This window comes from Sciurus vulgaris (assembly GCF_902686455.1).
Source record: "Sciurus vulgaris genome assembly, chromosome: 3".
Classification (NCBI taxonomy): Eukaryota; Metazoa; Chordata; class Mammalia; order Rodentia; family Sciuridae; genus Sciurus; species Sciurus vulgaris.
The window spans coordinates 11130543-11157082 of NC_136463.1; the positions used below are offsets into that span (position 1 = coordinate 11130543).

The 26540-nt window shown below is 36.2% G+C and overlaps 1 protein-coding gene across 1 annotated transcript in view; it reads left to right on the forward strand.

The window, feature by feature from the left end:
- ABCA6 (ATP binding cassette subfamily A member 6) overlaps nucleotides 1–26540 on the forward strand; it is a 57233-nt gene that overhangs the window by 19221 nt on the left and 11472 nt on the right. Inside the window, 15 exon segments of the mRNA XM_079130243.1 lie at nucleotides 563–738; nucleotides 950–1069; nucleotides 1315–1453; nucleotides 1980–2070; nucleotides 2922–3061; nucleotides 6515–6631; nucleotides 13330–13513; nucleotides 13901–14067; nucleotides 16417–16550; nucleotides 18001–18138; nucleotides 20568–20675; nucleotides 21679–21852; nucleotides 22077–22190; nucleotides 25001–25120; nucleotides 26382–26459. Coding sequence (XP_078986369.1) covers nucleotides 563–738; nucleotides 950–1069; nucleotides 1315–1453; nucleotides 1980–2070; nucleotides 2922–3061; nucleotides 6515–6631; nucleotides 13330–13513; nucleotides 13901–14067; nucleotides 16417–16550; nucleotides 18001–18138; nucleotides 20568–20675; nucleotides 21679–21852; nucleotides 22077–22190; nucleotides 25001–25120; nucleotides 26382–26459 — 2000 coding nt within the window.

Consider the following 26540-nt stretch of genomic DNA (forward strand, 5'->3'; position numbering starts at 1 on the left):
CATGTTTGATAAGAGAACAAAGTCATAAGTTTGACTCTCTCACTTCAAATTTTAAATCTGATAGCTTGAAAGAAATGATGTTTATATAAAGTTGTTTCTCTGCTAGGCATGGTGGCTCATGCCTGTAATCCCAGTAGCTCTGGAGGTCGAAGCAAGAGGATCCCAAGTTCCAGACCAGCCTGAGAAACTTAGTGATCATCTGACTCAAAATGAAAAATAAAAAGGGTCAGGGAAGAAGCTTAGTGGTAGAACACCCTGGGTTTAATACCCAATACTGAAACAAACAAAAGTTGCTTCCCAAAAGTGTATTGTTTTGAATATATTTTGTATTTCCCCAATTTTTGTGAAAATCTTCTCTATTTCAGTATGTGATATTTCAGGGGAAATATGCACTGCTGTAAGCATATATTTATCTTACAAATGATTAGTAATTATTAATGTTATGAAGTCATTATTTCAGCTGTTTGTGAATATATGACAATATTTTCTTGAATAAGATTTCTAAAATTAATAAAATATATTATCTTGCCAACATGAAATTATTTTTAACTTCTGTTCTTAGGATCGGTTACCATCTATAATAAAAATACCTCTGAAATGCATGACTTGGAGGAAATCAGAAAGATAACTGGTGTTTGTCCTCAAAATAATGTTCAAATCGACCTGCTCACTGTGAAGGAAAACCTCAGCATGTTTGCTAAGATAAAAGGGATTCGACCGAAGGAAGTAGATCAAGAGGTATACAGGCATGCTTAGATAAATTAAGCTACTGATCATTGACCAAGTTAAATCATAATCACAGAATTCTTATCAGTGATTTCTCAGTCCTATTGTGCATAAAATTTAGGCAAAGAGGTCCTATAAAAAATATCTACTACTTTGATGGGCAATTAAAATTTCGTAGTGTGAATTATTTTTTATTTTAAGTTTTATGTATTTTCTTGTATAGGTACAACAGATTTTATTGGAATTGGACATGCAAAATATTCAGGATAATCTTGCTATACATTTAAGTGAAGGACAGAAAAGAATGCTGACCTTTGGAATTGCCATTTTAGGAGATCCTCAAGTAAGTAAGATCATGCACAGGGAAGAAAGCAGATAGAAAGTCATAAAGAGCAAAGCGCTTTTGCCACTGAAGGTGGTAGAGCTTTCCTTGTAATGTATCAAAAGAGAATCTGCTGAATATAATGAATAAATCCATTGGCGACAAATGATTGACCAAATTATTGATTTTTATTATTTTCCATGCTATCATGTGAAAATAGTTACTGTGGAATAGAGAGATGTTTTGTATCTCTTTGTTCTGTGTAGGTTCTGCTTTTAGATGAACCGACTGCTGGATTGGATCCCTTTTCAAGGTATCGAGTGTGGACTTTCCTGAAGGAACGTAGAGCAAATCGTGTGATCCTCTTCAGTACGCAGTCCATGGATGAGGCTGATATTCTAGCTGGTAATTGTTGGTTTTATTGCAGTATCACAATGAAAAATTGGGGAAATTTAAGTGGAATGTTTATTCTCAGGGTAAAAGCCCTGTTGTCATTACTGCCATGTGCCCACTTTCTACAGCAGCATGGAGAATGACAAATCTAGTCCCACTGTGTAGTTCCTCACTGGTTGTACATCTGCTAGGCTGTGACCACTAATGAAAATTTGAGAAATTTTTTTCAGATTAGCTATCAGTTCATTCAAACATCCAAATATTCTTTGATATATATTTGGTTGAAAAATAGCTACTTATCCTTTAGCATCCAGAGTAAAGGATACACCATGTAATTTGTGGCATCCCCCCCCCCCACCCCCGCCAGAAAATGTTGGAGGGTGCTGAAATAGATGTGTGTTTCAGTTTTAAAACATTCAGTGGATATCCTTGGGTCCCATACCACACTTCTCCTTTGGAATGCTGGGCTTTAATTTATCATCTATATTTTCTAGAGAGAAATGATTCCTCTCCTTTCTTGCTTGCATTTTCTACTCAGATAGAAAAGTGATCATGTCCAATGGGGAATTGAAGTGTGCAGGATCTTCTGTCTTTTTGAAGAGAAAATGGGGTCTTGGATATCACTTAAGGTAAAGACTTTGGAAAAACCTGGATATGTATGCTTTCAGTACTGGTATATCAAAAAGTAGGGAAGTTATGAAAATGAACTGCTCTCATGCTTCATTAAGGCTGTGTGGTTTGAAGTGTGTTCTAAACGTTTTGCCTACTTTCCTGCCTCCTTGTGTGTTTTCTAATATTAGTTCTGGGCACAATTTCAACCTTATAAGCCAAGGCTGACTTTTTTCATCAGGAGTGCTTCATGTACCATGGGTAGCTGTTCTGTGCAGCCTAAATCTCTGCCTTCTTCCCACTCTCTCTTCTTCCCAGCTGATCCATACATTCCTATAATATATTTTCATTCCTTCGTAGGCAAATGGCAAATCTTTTGGGAAGCCATTTTCAACAGGGAATAAATCTAGTGTTAGAGAGTGGTAAGAACTGTGTCTAACAAGAAACTGTATGTCTGGGCTAAAAGAATTTTAAAAGCCCAAACTAAAAACCCTATGGCCAAAACATGGATGTGGGCCATGTTTCTCTGTGAACCACTAATTTCTGACAGTTACACTTTCAAGTGTAATAATTTTCCCTAAGGAGTCCCTTCTGTCTAATGTTTTTACCTCCCTCTGTTCATTTTTATACTTGGTATATGGTTTTAATTACAATAAGTTATGTGTTTGTGTGTTTGTAATTGTTCTGAGTTTATACACCTTTATATAGAGATTTTTCAAACTGATGGATTATTATTATTTACTCATTTTTTTTTTGTTTCATAAAGCCAAGTAAAATAGTGCTCAGAGACTAAATATTCAATTTTTCAAAACCTCTTCTGTGGTAACAGTATAGAAAATACTAATGATTTGTCTTTTCTTTTGAATATTAGTTTGTATAAGAGTGAAATATGTGATCCAGAACAAATAACATCTTTCATTAATCATCATATCCCTGATGCTAAATTAAAAATAGAAAACAAAGAAAAGCTTGTGTATACTTTGCCTTTGGAAAGGACAAGTAAATTTCCAGGTAACGTAAATATGATTACAATGGGGTGAACTTTGGGAACAAATGTTCACATTGATATAATAATTTTCATTATTTAATGGATTTGAATTTCGTCTTAGGTTAGATTATTTGGGAAGTAGAATTTGAGAAGAAGATTTGAGTTCAATGAATTTTTTTGTAATCTTTCCCTGGAAGCACCAGCAAAAAATAGAGACATAAGAGAGGGAAGAGAAGAAAGCCAGGGAATTAGGCAGTGTCAAGCACTTTGGCTGTGGTAGCAATTGAAGTGCAATGTCACAGTGTGGGGAGAAGAGATTAAATATGTGGCCCAGAGTTGAGTCACTGTAGAGGTGAGGAAGTTGGAGTACTTAGGTACTACTCCCTGTCCATCATTGGTTAAGGGTCAGAGCCAGGAACATTAACTGTCTGACTCTTCTGGCTTGCTTGGAACATAAACTTAGCATAGTTTCAAGGCTAGGAAAAAAAAAAAAAAAAGAAACTCAGGTCAGTGTGTTTAATAAGCTGATTCACTGAGTCTAGGTGAGTGCAGAATAGGTGAGGGTGAGCCATAAAGGTCCCTGCTACAGGTTTCTTTTCATATTTTAATTTTAAACAAGCTCTTTTAGATGATTTGAACATGTATTTATTTTGCAAGGAAAAAAAAAACATAGCTTGTTTATTTTACAAAAGTGTTCAACAAGCCAGACATAGTGGCACATGCCTGTAATCCCAGGGATTTGGGAGTCCGAGGCAGAAAGGTGGCTAGTTCAAGGCAAGCCTAGGGAAACTCAGTGAGATCTTATCTCAAAATAAAATTTAAAAGTCTGGGAAGTGACTCAGTAGTTGAGTGCCCCTGGGTTCAATCCCCAGTAGCAAAGAGGAAAAAAAAGGAAATGTTCAACATGGGTTCTCAACCTGCTGGGTAGAAATGGCAACCTAGGTTTTGATTGACAAGTAATCTTAACTTCCTACTGTGCATACTACGTGTTGGGCACTGCTCTAAAAGTTTCTTATGTATCAATTCATTTAATACTCACAAGTATTCTTGGAGGTGGGTGATATAATTTTCTCCATCTTATAAATGAAGGAATATATTTTATAATTTCTTGTGATTTAAACATCTTCTTTTTGGTTTAAACATTTAGTTTATGAAGGTTTTAACCACAGGCCTAATTTAAATAAGTTCTTTTCAGTGATTTAGTTCATTAGGCAAATACTTAGGAATTTAGATTTTAGCCCCACTACCAAATATGGTAGCTCTCTCTGACCTTGAAGTAGCATGGGGGATGGTATTCTATACTATGTTGTACTTTTCTTGTACTAAAACCCCATAAGGTGCATCTGACCCACCTTCATTTTTGGTCAGAGAAAGAGGAGTCAGATGCTGGCACCACCACTGAAATGTGGCACGTAGCTGGAGTTTCTGCTGTTGATGTCCCAGAACACAGCAACCGCTTCATACAGACACCAGCTTGCTGCTGGTCTAATGCCATGCCTGTCTATTATAGGATATGTGCCTGCAGGTCCCCTGAAGGCCACTGGTAGGCCATAGGAAATCACAGTGCTCGGTAGAGCCTCACCCATCTAGCTCCTTTTATTAAGGATGCTGGCCCATCACCCTACTATGCAGAAAGTGGAATGTGGGAGCCTTTTCCTAGAAGGTCACATTCTCATCCAAGTATCCCCAGGAAAGAGATAAATAGTAAAGTCATTATATAAAAGGCACTGCTTCAGGCACTAGAAGTATAGCAACAAATAAAATGAGTCCCTACCCTCTTGGAGCTTACATCCAACTGGGCGGACAAAAGTGGGAAAATAAATAATATAATAGTTGTATGACAAAATAATAAATCTACATGAGTTAGAGTGACGGCTGGTATCAAACTGGTGTTTATATAGAGTGGTCACTGAACAGACAGAAGAAGGAAATGGTCAGAGGTTCTCCAAGTAAAGGGAAGGGTAGGACTAGAAGGCAGTGATGAGGGAGCAGACTGGATGGATAAGGTTGTGTGGTTAGATGAACAGTGGCTTTCCATCTCCAAGGAGCCAGAGAGACTTGAGTGTTGACATTGACTTTTAATCCAAATTCATTGAGAAACCACTGAAAGACATTAAACAGGGAATTGATGTGATATGATTTTTATTTTCACTTTCTGGATAAAGAAGATCTCTGGATCTAGAGAAACAGGAGTGGGCACTGGGAAACTAGCCGCAGGGCCATTTCAAAGACGATGGTGACTCAGCTAGGAGAGATGGATGGAAGGGAGTGACTTTGAAATGTATTTGGAGGTAAAGCTGGCAAGTCTGGCTGATGTGTCTAGTACATGTGGAATGTGCAGAAAGGTGAGAAAAATCAAGAGGTATGTCTAGATTTTGGGCTTGGATCACTGGGTGAAAAATGGTGGCATTTATTGAAAAGTAATGATTGGAACAGTTTGATCAAATGGGGAAGGAAAAATCAATATTCTGTTTTAGGAAGGGTAACCTGGAGATGCCTTTTGACTTCCTGATGGTCATATATATAGTTGGATCAGGGACATTAGAAATCAAAGACAAAGTGAGACTTGAATTTGGGAGTCTTCAGCATATAATGGATTAGGGACTGGATTTGAGTGTATGTAAAGAGAAGGTGGTACAGGTCTGAAACTTTGGAAGAAAGCAGAGTTTGAGAAGCCAGGAGGGATGTAAATTGAGAGTTCCGAATGAGTTAAAAGAATAAAAGAAAAATAAAGACTCATTCACTGAGTTTGAGGATGCAAAGTTATTGGTTATCTGAAAAAAGAATAGGTTTCTGTGGAAGGATCTAAATAGCATTTGGATTTGAGGGGGTTAAGTATAACTAGAAGTGACAAATTAAAGGCAGACAATCTTTGGAGGCTTGCATTCACATGGAGAAAGATAAGAGGAAGCAATTGTGTTTTGTTGCTATTGTTTGTCTTTATTTAATGGGCACTATATTATTTTTGGTTGTTTGGATAACCCAGAATATGTAGAATAAGTTGATGATGGAAGAGAGAGAGAGAAAAAATCACTTCGGAAAGTCCTTGAAATGCTGAGAAGGGAAGAGATTTGGGACATAGGTGGAAACAGGGATACCCTTTGATAGCAGCTGCAAGTCTTCCACCCAAACAGAAGGAAGACCCAGGATACAGATGGAGGTATATGTGAATTTGTAGCATGAGGTGAAGAAATAACGGTCTTACTGATTGCTCATATTTTTTCCAAGACTTCTTCAAGAAATTTGTAAGCTCTGAGTTCAAGATTGGAATGAGGCAGTTTGAAGAATAAGTCTGACATCGTCATTTCAGAGAGTGACAGCATTTTAATGAAATTTTGGGTTTTTTTTTACTACAATAACCTAATGGCATACATTTTGTGAACAATATTATGTATATTTCAGATAAGTGCTAATTTACTAGGTTTAGTTACTAATGTTGTTTTCAAGTATGTATATTTTTCTTTCTGTTGCTTTAGACCTTTTCAGTGATATTGATAAGTGTTCTGGCCAGGGTGTGATGAGTTATGACATCTCCATGTCAACTCTGAATGAAGTCTTCATGAACATGGAACGAAAATCAACCATCAGACAAGGTAAGATCATTTGTACATTTCACAGAAAATCAATAACCAGGTGATCATGTGTCGATTTAGTATTTATAATATCTTATGCATGATTCACACTAAGGGATGTGAATCATTCCAAATTTGGCTCTGCTGTTGAGATGGGATGCTGCTGTTTGCTCGCATCATCAGTAGGACTAAACACAGAGCCTTTCCTGGCATCTACCAAATCCCCCTTTGGAAATAATCAACTTCTGTTTTAGTGGTTTTCTCTTATCCCCAGGTGCTCATTACTGCTTCAATGTTTTGAGGTTGTGAAAATTCTTAATTAAAGGAGCAAGGTCAAAGAAGACATTTCTTATTAAAAAAATGTTCTTAGATTGTTAATGAAAATTTCATTTCAGTAAGGTCTAAATAGGGAGAATTCTCAGTTTCAACTCTTGAATATTAAATTGAGTGACAATAAGAACTGTCATTTGGGGGGCTCCTGCTGTGCCAGATACTTCAATCAATGTGTGGATACATACACACAATGTGTGTATATACATACAATCTTACTTACCACTGAGTGTCACTAACATCATCTTACAGATGAGGAAATCAGACCTAAGAGCAGTTAAATGATCTTTTCCATTTTATCCATGTTTGTGGTATTCAGATACAGGCTTGGTTGTTTCAGAGCTCATAATTTTTCCCCTAAAATCCTAGATTATTAATACTTTTCTAGTGAATATTGAAGCTTTAATAATTGCTATTCCTATGGAGAAGATTTTCTAAAGTTCTTGAAGCTTTAATGATTGCTATTACTGTGGAGAAGGTTTTCTAAAGTTCTCAAATAGTGTTACCTTTGAGATTGCCTTTTCAAAGAGCAGACATAGAAAAATCACCCCTTTCTCGAGTTCTTCTTTTGGTATGAATTTAGTATATTTTCCCACTGAGTTTACAGAATTTATATATTATTATATGTTTCTCACATTGTTTGCATTGTAAACAAAAACATTCCAAAATATTTTTTATTTAAAAAGGTTTAATATGCATAACCATTAGTAATTATAACTACAGAAAGGAGTGGGATATATAAACCTAATATGTAATTAGATTTATGTTCAAACTTGTTTAAATAATCATTTTCAATAAATCTTTTGAATATGACTATAATAATAAAACCAAATGTGAAATAATTTTACATTTTTTTTATTGTACACAAATGGGATACATGTTTTTTCTCTATTTGTACATGGAGTCAAGCCATACCATTTGTGTAATCATAAATTTACATAGGGTAATGTTGTTTGATTCATTCTTTTTTTCCCTTCCCCCCCCACCCCTCCCACCCCTCTTTTCCCTCTGTACAGTCCTTCCTTCCTCCATTCTTAACACCTTCCTTATCCCTAACCCTAAACCTAACGCTAACCCCTCCCACCCTCCATTATATGTCCTCATCCGCTTATCAGTGAGATCATTCGTCCTTTAGTTTTTTTGAGATTGGCTTATCTCACATAGCATGATATTCTCCAATTTCATCCATTTGCCTGAAAATGCCATAATTTTATCATTCTTTATGGCGGAGTAATATTTCATTGTATATATATATATATATATATATATATATATATATATATATATGACACAGTTTCTTTATCCATTCATCAATTGAAGGACATCTAGGTTGGTTCCACAATCTGGCTATGGTGAATTGAGTAGCAATGAACATTGATGTGGCTGTATCTCTGTAGTATGCTGATTTTAAGTCCTTTGGGTATAGGCCAAGGAGTGGGATAGCTGGGTCAAATGGTGGTTCCATTCCAAGCTTTCTGAGGAATCTCCATACTGCTTTCCAGAGTGGCTGCACTAATTTGCAACCTCACCAGCAATGTATGAGTGTACCTTTTCCCCCACATCCTCTCCAACACCTATTGTTGCTTGTGTTCTTGATAATCGCCATTCTAGTTGGGGTGAGATGGAATCTTAGGGTAGTTTTGATTTGCATTTCTCTTATTACTAGAGATGTTGAACATTTTTTCATATATCTGTTGATTGCTTGTACATCTTCTTCTGTGAAGTGTCTGTTCATTTCCTTAGCCCATTTGTTGATTGGATTATTTGTATTCTTGGTGTAGAGTTTTTTGAGTTCTTTATAGATTCAGGAAATTAGTGCTCTATCTGAAGTATGAGTGGCAAAGATATTCTCCCACTCTGTAGGCTCTCTCTTCACATTACTGATAGTTTCCTTTGCTGAGAGAAAGCTTTTGAGTTTGAATCTATCCCAGTTGTTGATTCTTGCTTTTATTTCTTGTGTTATGGGAGTCCTGTTAAGGAAGTCTGATCCTAAGCCAACAAGTTGAAGATTTGGACCTACTTTTTCTTCTATAAGATGCAGGGTCTCTGGTCTAATTCCGAGGTCCTTGATCCATTTTGAGTTGATTTTTGTGCAGGGTGAGAGATAGGGGTTTAATTTCATTCTGTTGCATATGGTTTTCCAGTTTTCCCAGCACCATTTGTTGAAGAGGCTATCTTTTCTCCATTGCATATTTTTGGCCCCTTTGTCTAGTATGAGAAAAGGGTTTGTGTCCATGTCCTCTATTCTGTACCACTGATCTACCTGTCTGTTTTGGTACCAATACCATGCCGTTTTTGTTACTATTGCTTTGTAGTAGAGTTGAAGATCTGGTATTGTGATACCCCCTGCTTCGCTCTTTCTACTGAGGATTGCTTTAGCTATTCTGGGTTTTTTATTCTTCCAGATGAATTTCATAATTGCTTGCTCTATTTCTGTAAGGCACATCATTGGGATTTTACTTGGAATTGCATTGAATTTGTATAGCACTTTAGGTAGTATGGCCATTTTGACAATATTAATTCTGCCTATCCTATTCTTTAATTTCTTTTTTTAGTGTTCTGTAGTTCTCATTATAGAGGTCTTTCAACTCTTTTGTGAGATTGATTCCCAAATATATAATTGATTCCTAAATATATAATCATGTCATCAGCGAACAGGGATAGTTTGAGTTCTTCTTTTCCAATTTGTATCCTTTAATTTCTTTGGTTTGTCTAATTGCTCTGGCTAGAGTTTCAAGGACGATGTTGAATAGAAGTGGTGAAAGAGGGCATCCCTGCCTTGTTCCAGTTTTTAGGGGGAATGCTTTCAGTTTTTCACCATTTAGAAAGATATTGGCCATGGGCTTAGCGTAGATGGCCTTTACAATGTTAAGGAATGTTCTTCCCATTACCACAATTTTTTCTAGTGTTTTGAGCATGAAGCGATGCTGTATTTTATCAAATGCTTTTTCTGCATATATTGAAATAATCATGTGATTCTTAACTTTTAGTCTGTTGATATGGTGAATGACATTTATTGATTTCCGGATGTTGAACCAACCTTGCATCCCTGAGATAAAACCTACTTGATCGTGGTGCACTATCTTTTTAATATAGTTTTGTATGCGATATGCTAAAATTTTGTTGAGAATTTTTGCGTCGATGTTCATTAAGGATATTGGTCTGAAATTTTCTTTCCTCGATGTGCCTCTGTCTGGTTTAGGTATCAGGGCGATATTGGCTTCATAGAATGAGTTTGGGAGGGTTCCCTCCTCTTCTATTTCATGGAATACTTTGAGGAGTATTGGAATGAGGTGTTCTTTAAAGGTTTTGTAGAACTCGGCTGCGAACCCATCTGGTCCCGGACTTTTCTTTGTTGGTAGGCTTTTGATAACCTCTTCTTTTTCATTGCTTGAAATTGATTTATTTAAGTTGTGTATATCCTCCTCATTCAGTTTAGGTAATTCATGTGTCTCTAGAAACTTGTTTATGTCTTCAAGGTTTTCTGTTTTGTTGGAGTATAGATTTTCAAAATAGCTTCTAATTATGTTTTGAATTTCACTCGTGTCTGTTGTGATATTTCCTTGTTCATTCCGAATTTTAGTAATTTGAGTTTTCTCCCTCATTCTCTTTGTTAGTGTGGCTAAGGGTTTATCAATTTTGTTAATTTTTTCAAAGAACCAACTATTTATTTTGTTAATTTTTCCAATTGTTTCTTTTGTTTCAATTTCGTTGATTTCGGCTCTGATTTTAACTATTTCCTCTCTTCTACTACTTTAGGTGTTGGTCTGCTCTTCTTTTTCTAGGGCTTTGAGCTGTAGTGTTAAGTCGTTTATTTGTTGATTTCTACTTCTTTTGTTGAATGTGCCCCATGAAATAAATCTTCCTCTAAGTACTGCTTTCATAGTGTCCCAGAGATTTTGATATGATGTGTCTTTGTTCTCATTTACTTCTAAGAATTTTTTTATTTCCCTCCTGATGTCTTCTGTTATCCATTCATCATATAATAGCGTATTATTTAATCTCCAAGTATTGGAGAAATTTCTGATTTTTATTCTGTCATTTATTTCTAATTTCAATCCATTATGATCTGATAGAATACAAGGTAGTATCCCTATCTTCTTGTATTTGCTAACAGTAGCTATGGCATAAAATATGGTCTATTTTAGAGAAGGATCCATGTGCTGCTGAGAAGAAAGTGTATTCGTTCTTTGTTGGATGGTATATTCTATATATGTCAGTTAAGTGTAAATTGTTGATTGTGTTATTGAGATCTATGGTTTCTTTATTCAATTTTTGTTTGGAAGATCTATCCAGTGGTGAGGGAGGTGTGTTAAAATCACCTAGTATTATTGTATTGTGATCTATTTGATTTCTGGAATTGAGAAGGATTTGTTTGACGTGCATGGATGAGCCAATGTTCGGGGCATAGATATTTATGATTGTTATGTCTTGCTGATTTATGCTTCCCTTAAGCAGTATGTAATGTCCTTCTTTATCCCTTCTGACTAGTTTTGGCTTGAAGTCCAAATTATCTGAAATGAGGATGGATACTCCAGCTTTTTTGCTGTGTCCATGTGCATGGTATGTTTTTTCCCATCCTTTCACCTTTAGTCTATGGGTATCTCTTTCTACGAGATGAGTCTCTTGCAGGCAGCATATTGTTGGATTTTTCTTTTTAATCCAATCTGCCAGTCTATGTCTTTTGATTGATGAGTTCAGGCCATTAACATTCAGGGTTTTATTGTGATATGATTTGTAGTCCCAGTCATTTGGCTCATTTTTGTTTTTGGACATGATTTGGTTTCTCCTTTATTTGGCTATTCCTTTAGGCTACATCCTCCCATTGCTGATTTGCATCATTGTTTTTCATCTCTTCCTCATGGAATATTTTGCTGAGAATGTTCTGTAATGCCAGCTTTCTTTCTGTAAATTCCTTTAGCTTTTGTTTATCATGGAAGGATCTTATTTCGTCATCACATCTGAAAGTAAGTTTTGCTGGGTATAAGATTCTTGGTTAGCATCCATTTTCTTTCAGGGCTTCGTAAATGTTGTTCCAGGCCCTTCTAGCTTTTAGGGTCTGGATTGAAAAATCTGCTGATATTCTTATTGGTTTCTCCCTGTATGTAATTTGATTCTTTTCTCTCACGGCCTTCAAAAGTCTGTCTTTATTTTGTATGTTAGGTATTTTCATAATAATGTGCCTTGGTGTGGGTCTGTTGTAATTTTGTATATTTGGAGTCCTATAAGCCTCTTGTACTTGGTTTTCCATTTCATTCTTCAGATTTGGGAAATTTTCTATTATTTTATTGAATAGATTGTTTATTCCATTGGTTTGTTTCTCTGTGCCTTCCTCAATCCCAATAATTCTTAAATTTGGCCTTTTCATGATATCCCACAATTCTTGTAGATTCTGTTCATGATTTCTTACTATCTTCTCTGTTTGGTCAACTTTGTTTTCAAGATTAAATATTTTGTCTTCAATGTCTGAGGTTCTGTCTTCCAGGTGTTCTATACTATTGGTTATGCTTTCTATGGAGTTTTTAACTTGGTTTATTGTTTCCTTCATTTCAAGGATTTCTGTTTGTTTGTTTTTTTCAGTATCTCTAACTCTTTATTGAAATGATCTCTTGCTTCCCGTATTTGCTCTTTTAACTGTTGATTGGTGTGATCATTTAATGCCTGCATTTGCTCTTTCATCTCCTCCTTCAATGCCTGCATTTGCTCTTTCATCTCCTCCTTCAATGCCTGCATTTGCTCTTTCATCTCCTTGTTTGCTTCCCTGATTGTTTTAATTATGTACATTCTGAACTCCCTTTCTGACATTCCTTCTGCTGTGCTGTCATTGGGTTTTATTGATATAGTATCTAGGTTTGTTTGGGATATTTCCCTTGTTTTCTAATATTGGTCAGATGTCAGTGGGACTCTGAGATATTGCAGATTTCCTCTATTGGCTTATAGTGTCCCAGTATGTCACCTCCCAGCCTTCAGTAGCCTGAAGTCTTGGAGTAACTTGATAATGCAGTGCTTGCGAAGAACGCTGCCCCTAGCCTGCTACTGGTTCCAGGGAGAGAGACCTGGAGAGGTCTCTGGCTGCCCTACCCTGGTCCAAGAGTCTGCCTGCGGGCCAGAGTTCTCTTCTGGCTCTGGGACTTGTGGCTGGCTCTGTGTAGAAAGGCTCTCACTGGGCGGTCTGCTCTGAGAAGCTAGCCTTGAAAGGCACCTGCTGCCGGAGGGAGCAGGGCTGCTTGGGGAAGTCCCTGGCTGCCCTGTCCTGGTCCCTGAAGCTGCCTGCGGGCCTGAACTCGCCACTGGCTCCGGGACTTGGAGCTCAATTTTACATATTTTTAAGAAGAAAGTTACTATGGTGCCCCAGGATAGCATTCATAAATATGTATGTGTACCTATAGATTTTGAACAAACGGAAATGATAGGAGACTCGGAAAATCTCAGTGAAATGGAGCCAGCTTGCTCTTCTCATCCTGAAGTGCAGAAGACCGTGAGTGACATGGGACTCTGGAGAATGCAGGCCTGCGCGATGGCACGGCTCCGTTTCTTAAAGTTAAAACGTGAAAGGAAAACGCTTTTGACCCTGTGAGTATAATAGCATTATGATTTTTGTTACACAAGGAGTTTCAAAAGAGGGTGAGACCAGAAGAGAATTTAAAACTAGAACACAATGCCCAGCATTCCTACTGGGGAAAAGGTAAATGTCACGTTGGATTTTGCTGTCAGTGGGAATGCCTGTAGTTTAGCTCTTGATCAGGTTCATAAGTGCGTTTAGGTTTCATAGTTGGATAACCCACTGTTCATAGAGCAATGCCTTTCCAGTCCTGTGTAACATTGTGAGACAAGACTCAGAATGTTCACACCTGGAGGAATGGTGGTTGTAGATTTGGCACGCAACACGTGGTTGTGGGACTTTTTACTGAGGAAATATAATTGCTACAGATTCATATGGTGATTTTCTTTATTGTTTAGGCTATTGATGTTTGGAATTGCACTGTTCCCTTGGATTATAGAAAGTGTAGCTTATTCTATGATAGAGCAAAATGGCGACTGGGAGTTTAAAACAGAATTGTATTTCCTCTCTTCTGGACAACTTCCTCAGGAACCCCGTACCAGCCTCTTGATCATCAATAACACAGGTGAACAGAAAAACTAAATTTAAATCCGGAAATAAGTTATTTCTGTTGTTAAATAGCACATGTGTTAGAGGAAACAAATCATAAGAGAGGAAAATAGTTTATAAAGAACAGTGCATATTTGCTTTGATTTTAGAGGACAGAATGACGGGGATGAGAGAGAAGGGACCTGGAGACTATACAATCTGATAGAGTAGAGTAATGTATCTACTTGATAACCTTCAAGAGAGAAATTAACTTTTATCTTGTGGAACCACTCCATTTTCAGATCTTTTGTTACAGCAGCCAAACCTATACCATAAGCATGATACATGCTGATTGACATGCAGAAACGGCATGTCTACACCCCACACCCCTCTACGAAGTTAAACAGGAATCAGGAAGATTACTTATTTTATTATTGCAAAGACTGGGTAGTTGGTTGTTTTCTAAGTGCTTAATTAACTTGAAAGGAAGTTTTTATGTTTCTACTTAAGATGTTAAAAAATAAATACGGGGTCAGAGTTCTCTCTTAATGAGTTCCTTGCCCATTCCAGTTTCACATGTATTCGTGATTCAGGGTTGTAGATATTTCCTCTTCAAACAAACATGGCCTTTTCATTTCTGCTTCTCATTCTTCTTCTTGTTTTCCACTTGGGTTTGGGAACACAAATTTTCTCACTGCCTTAGAATGGAATCTTGCTAATTGTACATTAATTTCTAAGCTCTAGAAATTTTTTTTAGCCTATGAACATGGTATTGTCTCCTGATGTTCTTCCTCTCCAGTCACCCTGAAGACAGTGTACTTCACCTATTTATTTTTCTTATCTGTACTCACTTGTTAGGTATTTGAAGACTTAAGTTTGGGACTTCTGTGCCATTGTGTTCCTCTTTTCTTAAAATCTGGTGATTATTGGTAGCACGTTCATCTTTTCCTGTGCCCCTGTTTGGTTGGATCCTACTGTGGAGATGGTGTGGCATATGTTCAAGGAAAGCTTATTTTCCATGGCTATGTCCTATCCCACATGGGGAAAATTGAATTTGTTTGAAGTTTGGCCCTGTTTGCCCATTACCAGAGCCTCCTCTATGCATCCTAGCATGAACTCCCATTTCAAAGGCTGAATGACAGCAAGTGAGCTCCTTTTCCTTTTTTTCCATTCCATCTTTCCCTGATCGTGGTTTGGAGTTACTTCAAGTCTTGCCTGCCTGGGTAAGAGATAATGTCTCTTAGAAAGTAAACACAGGGGGCTGGGGAGATAGCTCAGTCGGTAGAGTGCTTGCCTTGCAAGCACAAGGCCCTGGGTTCCATCCCCAGCACCCCCCAAAAAAAGAAAGTAAACACAGGACTCCGACCTGGAGACAGGTACAACACCACCTGCTGTGTGTGAGACATGAAGTGGGGCCTGACTGGTCAGCTTGCTCCAGCTGTTGCTAACTGGTTAAGGACCCTGACTGCGGCTTCCATGCCAACTTTGTCCCTTTCCTCTCTTCTCCTCTGACCTTTGATATCTTGGAAGCTGATTTTACCTTGGCAGCTATTTGTTCCTGTGTGCTCCAGGCTGTGTGTTTTCTAAGCTCTTTTTTCTCTTTCAAATAATACCATTTGCTACCTTCTCTAGGAATACATTAAAATTTTTGGTCTGAGTGTAGCACCTTTTTATTTTCCATTTCCTAAGAAAAAATATATATCCACACAATATACCTGAGTGTAATATATATGCAAATATGTTAAATAAAGTGAAAATATTTTTGTATTATACATATTCATTTATATGTTTATTCTTCTATTACTTCAAAGAATAAGGGCAAGAAAAGTGCATTATCATCAGGATGGACAATCTAAAGTACTCCTATAATAACGTATTTCCACAAATGATCAGTTCAAATGTATTTTTAAAAATAAAAGCCATAAAACAGAACTACTTTAATGATCACACATCAGTTTGCATTAAAGAGAATTGAAAAGCTAATTCATCATAGCATAAGATTTGCTAAATAGAAGATGGTAGAGTGACTGATTTCTTTTATGTGGGCCAATATTATCATTGTGATGTCTACAGAGACAGTGTGCTACAAAAAATCAACTTTATGGTGCAGTCTAAACAATGATGTTCTTGGGGGTCAGGAAATTTTTTCCATAAAGGGCCAGAGTTAGGATTGAGGGTTGCCATGATTCCTGTTGCAACACTCAAGACTTTGAAGGCCAAAGGCAGTCGTAAACAAAATAGGTGTGTCTATGTTCCAATAAAACTTTATTTGTGAGCACTAAAAAAAAAAAAAACCAATCAACTTTATGTATGGGGTTCACTAGAAAAACATCTGTCATCTATTTTCTCACTTTTATATGGCCTTTTGTTACTAATTTCCTACTAGAATCAAATATTGAAGATTTTATACAGTCATTGAAGCACCAAAATATACTTTTGGAAGTAGATGACTTTGAAAACAGAAATGGCACTGAAGGCCTTTCATACAATGGCGCTATCATAGTTTCTGGGAAAAAAAAGGTACGTCTGTCTCTTTGGTTTTGCTTTTATGACTGTACACAAATGCGCAGAAAGTGCTACATTTTAACTCTTAAAAACTGCAGAAAAGAAATCCAGTTAGTATACAGTTACTTGACTCAGAAAAAACATTTTTAGTCCATATTGAATAAACTGTGATATTTAAATGGGTATTTGTAAAACATTTTTCTTCTCTTGAATTAGATTTTTTTTTTACCTATGAAAGAAACTAAATTTAATCATATTGTTGAAACTCAATAAAATATTGCATCTTAAAATTATTAACCAGGGGCTGGGGTTGTGGCTCAGGGGTAAAGTGCTTGCTTGGCATGTGTGAGGCACAGGGTTCAATTCTCAGTACCACATACAAATAAATAAAAATAAAGGTTCATCAACAACTAATAAAAAATTTTAAAAATTATTAACCAATATAATTGTAAATTTAGGGAATCTATTTAATAGCTAACTAACTGTATGATATGTTAAAAATATACTATACTAAAAAATACTATGCTGTATTATACTAATATAGTATAATATACTATACTATATTATACGATACTAAAAATATTATAATATCCACACAGACTCTCTGAGAGAAAAGCGTTCTCTACATGCTATTTAGGTAAAAGTGCATGAGCCATAGAATTCCATCAAGGAACAAGACATGAAAATAGATCCTAATAAGTAGAACTTTTTAGTCTGTAGTAAAAGCAAGGGGCCAAAATAAATACAGTTATCTCTTTATTTCTTGCTATAAGGGAAATACAAATAAAAACTTTAGAAAATGTGTCACTGAACTCTATTCTACCTAAACTAAATGAATTATGAAAAATGTAGTCACTCTGTGCCAACTTTGGGAAACTACTTTGGCAGCTGCTTTATCCTAAATACTGCGTGAACTTTGCTAATATTTAAACAACAGTAAACCTCTTGATGAACACATGAACATTTGCATCAACATGAAGTACATTAACCTTGTCTTAGAAAGGGTGGAAATGCTTCACTGGCAGTGTAACCATGAATGTTTTATGAACTCCATGTTCATCTCCCACCGAGATACAATTCCTTTTCTTGGTCATCATAAACTGCCAGTGAGACCCCTTGTGAGGGCAACTTTTAAACTCCACTAACTGAAATCTCTTCATCAACAAAATGGGGACAAACTTATAGGCATTCAGTAAAACTAAACAAATATTTGCAAGAAGTGGATGCTGACTCTGTACTATATGCTGTGCTAGGGCCTCATATATATAATCTCGTTAAATCATGTAATGACCCATTTAGTGTCTTCTTTCACACATGAGGAGGAAAGCAATGCTCAGGGAAGTCAGTTAACCTGAAGATGGATACACAGTGGGAATGTGGCACTTCCGCTTCTTACACATAAAAACTATACCTTTGTTCTTCAAGGACTTAGAATTAATCTTGTTTACATTGTTTTTGTTTTAAGGATTATGGATTTTCAATTGTGTGTAATACCAAGAGGCTGCACTGTTTTCCTATCCTCATGAATATTATCAGCAATGGGCTACTTCGGATGTTTAATCATACACAGTACATTCGAATTGAGAGAAGTCCATTTTCATTGGTAAATATTGGATTTACTGATTCTGAAATTAAGAATTTGATAAGTAACCTATGTTTGCCCCCTTTAAGGTTTAAATATTCATAATTAACTATTCACCCTAAAATCATTATTGTATCCAAACATTTTAAACATATTATATCCAATAAAATGTGTTTTGTTTTGTTTTGTTTTTCTTGCTAAGCTATCATCAGAGAAATTTCATGGGTGACTACTTCCCAATATTATGTCATAGTCTCCTGGGGGGATGTTCTGAAAAGTTGTAGAGAAGTGCCTGGAAGGGTATTAAAGAGAGGACAGAGACAGAAAACACTGAATTAGAAATCAGGAGCATTTGTCATACAGCTTTAATTTTATAAACTTAATATAATTTGCTAATGGAAACTCCATTGACTAGGTGAGTAGATTGGCTAACATGGAGGAGAATTTGCCCATCCTGGGTTGTAATGCTTCCTGACTCAGCCCTTCACCTACCTGTATGTTGCAAGTGTGTCTAACCCCTACAAGCTGCATCTCCAGGAATTGGGGTACTGTCTGTTTTCAGATAGTTGAGGAAGCAGTGGTTGTAGATAGAAGAGCAGAGGGCCCTCCACACTGGGCTCCAGTCATATCACCTCCTTCCTTTGTCCTTGCAACCCACAAGTGACAGAGGCTTCCCATTGCATCATCCTTCTTGGATGGTGATTCCCCCGTGTGACCACTTCATGATTACTTTCTAAGTATTTAAGATGGTTATAGTTTTCTGATTGATACCAAAAGAGATCTCTCAAAACTGAATCCAAATGTTTTACGCCAGAAGTTCAGAAGAGCAATCAGCAGGATTAGAAATGGACCAGTTAAAAGGAAATTCCACTTTATGACAAAGGTGTTGAGTTCCATTTTGGCTCTATTGCATCAGTGGTGCTGGGAGTACACTCGAGTGCAGATTTTCTGTAGGTAATGGAGAAAATGGGGTGAGTGATGTATGTATACATCGGTGAGTTGAATGTGATCATAAGCAGCACAGGACAGTTCGGCACAAAGGTGCCTGAAGGGAACTCTTTTGAAAGTGGAACCAGTGGATAGCAGAAAGAGACAATTACTCTCTTTCGGTTTTTCAGTTTTCTCATGTCTTTGCCTGTTTGCTCAGGATCAAAATGGACCTAAATTTCATGTTTACTCTCGTAAGCACCACTCACCTCCAATTGCACACACCTTCTTCCTATAACAACAATGAAGCACTTTTCCACCTAGAGAAAAATTGGAATTTATAGACACAGACTCCAAAATCTTTAAATTTGAGAACTGAAGAACTATTCTGAGACAGGCTTGTGTTGCTGCCCTCTAGTTTTATCCATGAGATAGTCCTGTATGCTGCTTGGGCACAGGCCCAGCCTCAGTTAGACACTGATTCGGGGGTTGTGATTCAGATTTTATCTCCTCAAAGATACATTCATTGGCACCAACTTTCCTTTTTGGCTCTGTGCTAGAGAGTACGTCCTCCCAATTGCTGAGGACTTCACATATCCATCTCTGGTTTGCTGAGAAAGACAAGTGGCCTAGGCTTGAGTTATCTGTTAATCAAGGGCTACAATTCACGGACTGGGGTTGTAGCTCAGTGGTAGAGCTCTTGCCTAGCGTGCATGATGCACTGGGTTTGAGTCCCAGGACCACATGTAAATAAGATAAAGATCCATTGACAACTAAACAAATACTTTTAAAAAGGGTTACAATTCATGAATTATTACTATTTTTTATCATGGTGAAAACACATAATATTGACCATAATAACCATTTTTAAGCATAGAGTTCAGTAGTATTAGATATATTCACATTGTTATGAAATAAAGTTCCAGAACTTTTACATCTGATAGGACTAAAATCTCTATTCACCAAACAGCTCCTTTTCCTGTCCCCTTCTCCTGCTCCTGGGGAGAAACCACTGTCCTCTGTTCTGTTTCCATGAATTTGACTAATTTAGATACCTTGATATTTGTCTCTTCCTGACTGATTAATTTCATCTAGCGTAATGTCCATGTTCATCCATGTTGTAGCATGTGGCAGGACTTTATTCCTTTTTAGAGATGGATAATATTTTATTGTATGTATATATACCATATTTTATTTATCCATAGATCCATTGGCAGACATTTGGGTTAGTTCCACCTCTTAACTATTGGAAGTAATTGTGCTGTCAACATGGTGTGCAGATACCTCTTAAAAACCCTGCTTTGGGTTCTCTTGGATCTATATCCCAAAATGGGTCCTAAGTCATTTCTGACTTGTCTTTGTTTGGAGTTTGTTTATCAAGGGATAAGAAATCACTTTCCCTCCCTTGGATGTCTGTGAACTAGACCTAGATTTTGACTTCTCAATATTTCAAAAATCACATTATCTATGATTATTAGTGTGTATTTCATGAAAAAAATTCACTAATACCTGTTTGCTTCCAGAACAATATATACATCTGGACTGGGTTGCCAGAAAGTTCCGGGTTCATACTTTTTGTTGCATGCTGCCTTTCTCCATACATCGCCATGAGCAGTATTAGTGATCACAAAGTAAGACAAAGTGGGGAACTTCAAGGATTTCAGTAATTGTGTTTTTAAATGCTATGTGCTCAAAATGTTTTACTGTGAGAAAAACACTTAACTATATTTTAATTCAGATAACATTGTTAATCATTTTTATCAGCAAGCCAGAAAACTTTCTTTTAAAAATGCAAAACATGGGGCTGGATTTGTAGCTCAGTGGTAGATCGCTCACCTAGCACGTGTGAGGTCCTGGGTTTGATCCTTGGCGCCACATAAAAATAAAGAACTGGCATTGTGTCCAACTTAAAAAAAAACTTTTTTAAAATGCAAAACACTTTTTACTTCAAGGTTACATCATAAGTACAATAATTTTTCAAACTGAGTCTAAACCTTCAAAGGGAAATATTATAAAAAAAACCTTTTAATTATATTAGTTCCTAACTCAGGAGTAAATCATTGATGTTGACCAAATTTAAGATTTGGGTTCCCTTTGCATCCTGTAAATGCAACTTATGTTATATTTGTGTTTAGTTATGCCCAATGTCTAGACAAAACATGAAAACCAGATTTAGATAAGTCTGCTTTTATCATTCTTGAGTCAATAACTCTATAGAAAGATGTATGCACAAAGGAAAATTTATGTCCTTCAGGTTACAAAACATTTCTTTGGAAGGAGCTTAATGCTTTGATAAAATATATGAATAATGAATAAGAAAGTGATATTATAAATCAAACCTACTAAATAAAACAAAGTACATTTTTTAAAATGGCCACCTTTTTGTAACTGTTTCTGTAGACCTCAGTTTCCTGAACAATATGTAACCTGTAAACACACAGTATACAAACAGTAACACACTCACACATATATATATACACACATATAGTATAATAATTTTATATAGATACATAGTACATATTATTTTTTGAATATTAGAAGATTAGATTAAACATATCTTAAAAATTCTTCCAGTATGTTTCCTTTGTATCTGCATTTTACTTGAACTTTGTATATCCTGTGTTCTCTCATCAGAAGAAAGCTAGTTCTCAGCTATGGATTTCAGGCCTCTACCCCTCTGCTTACTGGTTTGGGCAGGCAGTGGTGGATATTAACCTCTTCAATTTAATTCTCCTTTCAATGTATTTAATCATCTACTTAACAAACAGAATGGACATTTATATTACAAGTCAAGCTATATTTGCTCTGGTAAGTAACATATTACATAGATCAAATTTTATAAGGTAGTTAATAATAAATTTTAACATTAATATTTTCTATAATAATGGTAATTTCATCTTTATTTTACCACAAACCAAAAAAAAAAACTTGCAAAGTTCATGTGCAACAAAATATGTTTAAAATATATTTGTAATGTAATTTTTCCCCAGATATTTCATTTTTTGATCATGATATTATTTGTATTTCTTCAGGTTGTTGTTTCACTTGGTTATTCAGCTTCTCTTATCTTCTTGACATATGTGATATCATTTATTTTTCGTAAGAGGAGAAAAAATAGTGGCCTTTGGTCATTTTGCTTCTATATAGTAAGTACCCATATACATTTTTATGCATAAACAGTAGAGTTATTTCTAGACTGCCATTGTAATGTCCCATATAGTCACATTTGTTTTAAGCAACTTGTCTGAACAATACAAGTTGAATCTCAAAATGCAAATGCTCCACACCCAAACATTTCTGGTCCCAAGCATTTCAGGTAAGGGATACTTAACTGTGTACTTTAAAACTGCACTGTGGAAAGGAGGGCAAAAGGTAACTTATGTTAGGAGTTAGTGATGTTCCTAAATAATTCAATTACAACCCTTTCAACAGAGTTCATGAAGAACTTAATAGAAGACCTGAAATATGAAACATACTATTGAGAGTATAGATATAGGAAATTGGTTCTATTCCCAGTTGTTTCTAAATGAAAATGTAAACATAAGACTAAGAAATTAAAATTTAGGAAAACTACACATAGAGTTTTGAATTCCAGTTTTCCATTTGCTGTCTGGGTTGTTTTTATTTATTTTTATTTATTTATTTATTTATTTATTTATTTATTTATTTTTACAGACTGCATTTTGATTCATTGTACACAAATGTAGTACAACTTTTCGTTTCTATGGTTGTGCATGATATAGATTCATACCATTCGTGTGATCATACATGTACGTAGGGTAATGATGTCTGTCTCATTCTACCATCTTTCATACCCCTGGCCTCTCCTCCCTCTCATTTCCCTCTATGTAAAGTGTGTCCATTCTTCCCTCAACCCCCACTCCCCCACCACCATTATATATCATCATCCACTTATCAGGGAAAACATTTGGCCTTCGGTTTTTTTCAGATTGGCTTATTTCACTTAGCATGATATTCTCCAGTTCCATCCATTTATCTGCAAATACTGTAATATTATTATTCTTTATGGCTGAATAATATTCCATTGTGCATATATACCATAGTTTCTTTAACATTTCTTAGCATCTGAATATCTTTAACATCTCTGAACCCTAGATTTCTCATTTATAATTAGAAGAATAACAGTTACTACATTACAGAGTTATTGTAAGGATTAAAGTAAGTAATTCAGACTTTCTTAATTCCTGGTATTTATATAATATTTAGTGAACCTCACAATTATACTTCTTAGAATTTTTATTCTAATAAGTACATTACTAGATCTAGCAGAGGTTTGATTTAATGCTAATACATACTTGTTGACTGATAAACTGATCCTTAAAATAGAAAAATTAAAAAAAATTATCTTTACCATTTACCATTTTCTAAAAGAAAATGAGTCTATTGCTGTGAAAATGCAAAATCTTAGGAAAAAACACGTGAACTGGGAGGAATGGAGTAGGCAGGATGATTACAAAGTTTTGTGATAGCCTAGGTGAGCAGCAAAATAGTCATATGGATTTTTAAAATAACTGCCCAGCTTCTACAGGATTTTACACATTAATAGTGGTGTTACCTTAGCTTTAAAAAGCTCATTCCTCTTTTTAATCCTAGTAACGTGGATTGAATTTAATAATGCATGGTCAGGAAGTCTATTTGGTTGTTTTAGCTTTCACCTTAATCTCCAGTCTCTTTACCTACTAGGAATTTTCTTTTTTAGATTAATAGTTGGCAAATATTTTCTCCCATTCTGTAGGGTATCTTTTCACTTTGTTGATTGTTCCCTTTGTGGTGCAGAAGTTTCTTTATTTGTTTTTTATGTTTTTAGGGTCATGGAAAAATAGACAATTAATATCCAGAATGTATAAGGAACTAAAAAATTTCACAACAAAATAGCAAGTAATCCAATTAAAAATGGTCAAATGATATGAATATACACTTCTCAAAAGGATACAAATATGTATTTTAAAAAAACTCATTATCAGGGAAATGCAAGTCAAAACTACTTATAGCTAGGCTCAGGAGCATGTGGTTGTAATACCAGTGGCTCAGGAGGTGGAGGCAGGAGAATATCAAATTCAAAGCCAACTTGAGCAACTTAGCAAGGCCCTAAGCAAATTATAGAGATTCTGTCTCTCAAAATAATAAAGGGATGGGGACAGAGGCTTGGTATTTAAGTACCCCTGGGTTCAATTCCTGATACCAAAAATAAAAAGTAATGAAATTTTGTTATTTGCAGCAAAATGGTTGAACCTAGAAGACAAAATGTTTAGTAAAATAAGTCAGGCACAGGAAAACAAATGCTGTATGCTCTCTCTCATATGTAGAAGCTAACAAATAGTTGCTTTGAATGTAGATTAGTGATTACTGGTGGTTGGGAAGGATGAGAATGGGAGTTTGAAAACAGGGACCAAAACAGAATAGCTTCTGGTCTTCCACAGCTCAGTGGGTTGACTAAAGTTCACCAACAGCCTATTATGTATTTCATGAATATCTAGAAGAGAGGAGTTCAGAGGCCCCAAACATAAGTGACAATCCCCCTGATTAGACAGTACATGCCATACTCATGTGTTGAGAGACCACTGGGGCTGGGGCTGCAGGTGTGGCCCAGTAGTAGAGCACATACTTAGCACAAGTGAGACCCTGGGTCCTGCAGGACTGAAAAAGTAAATAAGAAGGACAAGAAACTGAACACATTACTATGTGTACTTAATACTTGTTAATAAAAAATAAAATTACAAACTTTTCTGTTGGGAAGCTAAAAGTCATGTATATTCTCATGAACAAAAGTTCCTCCCCTTCTATCTCTGGAAGGGGACACAGTGATGGCATATAAGTATATTTGCATATGGAAAAATTAAGATATATGTGATAAGAACATCTACACAGTAAATGATTTTTCAAGTGAGTATGGGCTGAATGTGTCTGATGTAATGCATGTGGTCTTTCCTCGTAGGTCTTGACCATCGTGCCTTACATCATTTTAATCAATGACTTCAACTTAACTCTGATTATTGTCAGCATGGTATTACTTCCATCATCGACTTTGGCTGTATTTCTAATCTTCTTGCTAATGGTAAGAAGTATTACAATCTATGCCCTTAATAATGTACACGTAGCTTATGGAAATGCTTTACCCAGATCTGCAAGGATAGAAAGTGGATTAGTTTGAATTGGGAATGATAGCAAATGAGCGTGAGGGATTTCTTTGGGATGATTAAATTGTTCTAAAGTTGAAGTATGATTCCCTCCAGCTTTGCAAACTTACAAAACATCCTGAAATTGTGCACTTAAAACGGGTAAATATCATGCCATGAAAATCAAACCTCAGCAAAGATGTTAGAAAAGCTTTGTCCTATGCACTTTGCAAAAATATAGGCCTCAATAAATACTATTGAAATTGAATGTCAGATTGAAAAGAGCACTCTCTGGGTCAGTGGGCATTCATTATCCACTCCGATGATAAATTCATGCACAATACCATCTAGTTATTCAAAACATGTATCAAACACTATTCTGCGCTAGTCATTGTGCTAATAATTAGGACACTTGATGAACAAGAGTACATAGTCCTTCCTTGTACAGAACATAGAGACAGAGATCAACTTCAGGCAAGTGAACACAAGGAGCAGTGATGTTTAAGTACATTCCTAAAGGAAGAGCGCAAGAGCTAATCTGTTGGGGAGTGAGGCAGGCAGTACGTATGTTTTGCAGAGGGAAGAAAAGGCATCAAACCAAAAACACTTCACTGACTGAGGGATGTTTGGAATTCTTGACTGTGAACTCAGCTCTTTGCTTAAAGCATTTTGCTTTTAGAAACAAGTAGACTGGCAAGGTGAAATCCATTAATCTAGATCTGTCACATATGAGGAGAAATGATCTATCACATACTAGGAGAATGAATTGACTGATGAAGAAAGAATAACATGATAGCACTACTTATTATGATGGGAAATGGTCACCATGGGGGGAGAAGGGACCCTGTGCCCAGGCTTCTGTGGGGCAGTCAGGACAGGTATTTCAACTCCTGGAATTTTTCACAATGCCTGTACCTCTCTCTGCGTTGCTTTCAGTGGACTTTCAGCAATGTTTGGTTTTACACCAAGAGATTTTTTTTTTTTTTAAAGTGGAAGACAGGAGGTTACTGCTCATTGAGAAATAACAGGTCTTGAGTAGGAGGCTCCCTTGTTTCTTTGTGGGGAATTTGTCACCGATGTACATCAAGGAATTGAGCTTAATGAGGAAAAAGTCAGCCTGTGAAATTTCATATTATTTAAGTGCAAATTGTAAAGCTGATGAATTTTCATTTACTCCCTGCCCCCCTTTGGCCTTTTCAGGAATCACAGGAGTACTATGAAGAATTTCAAGAATTCAAATATTACCTGAGTGCTGTCGATCTTCTAGTATGCCTAATAGTAAGAGGACCTTGTTACCTCACCACGCATTCTTTTGAATCCCTGTCACTTACTATGACTGTTTGATCTTGTCTGGGATAT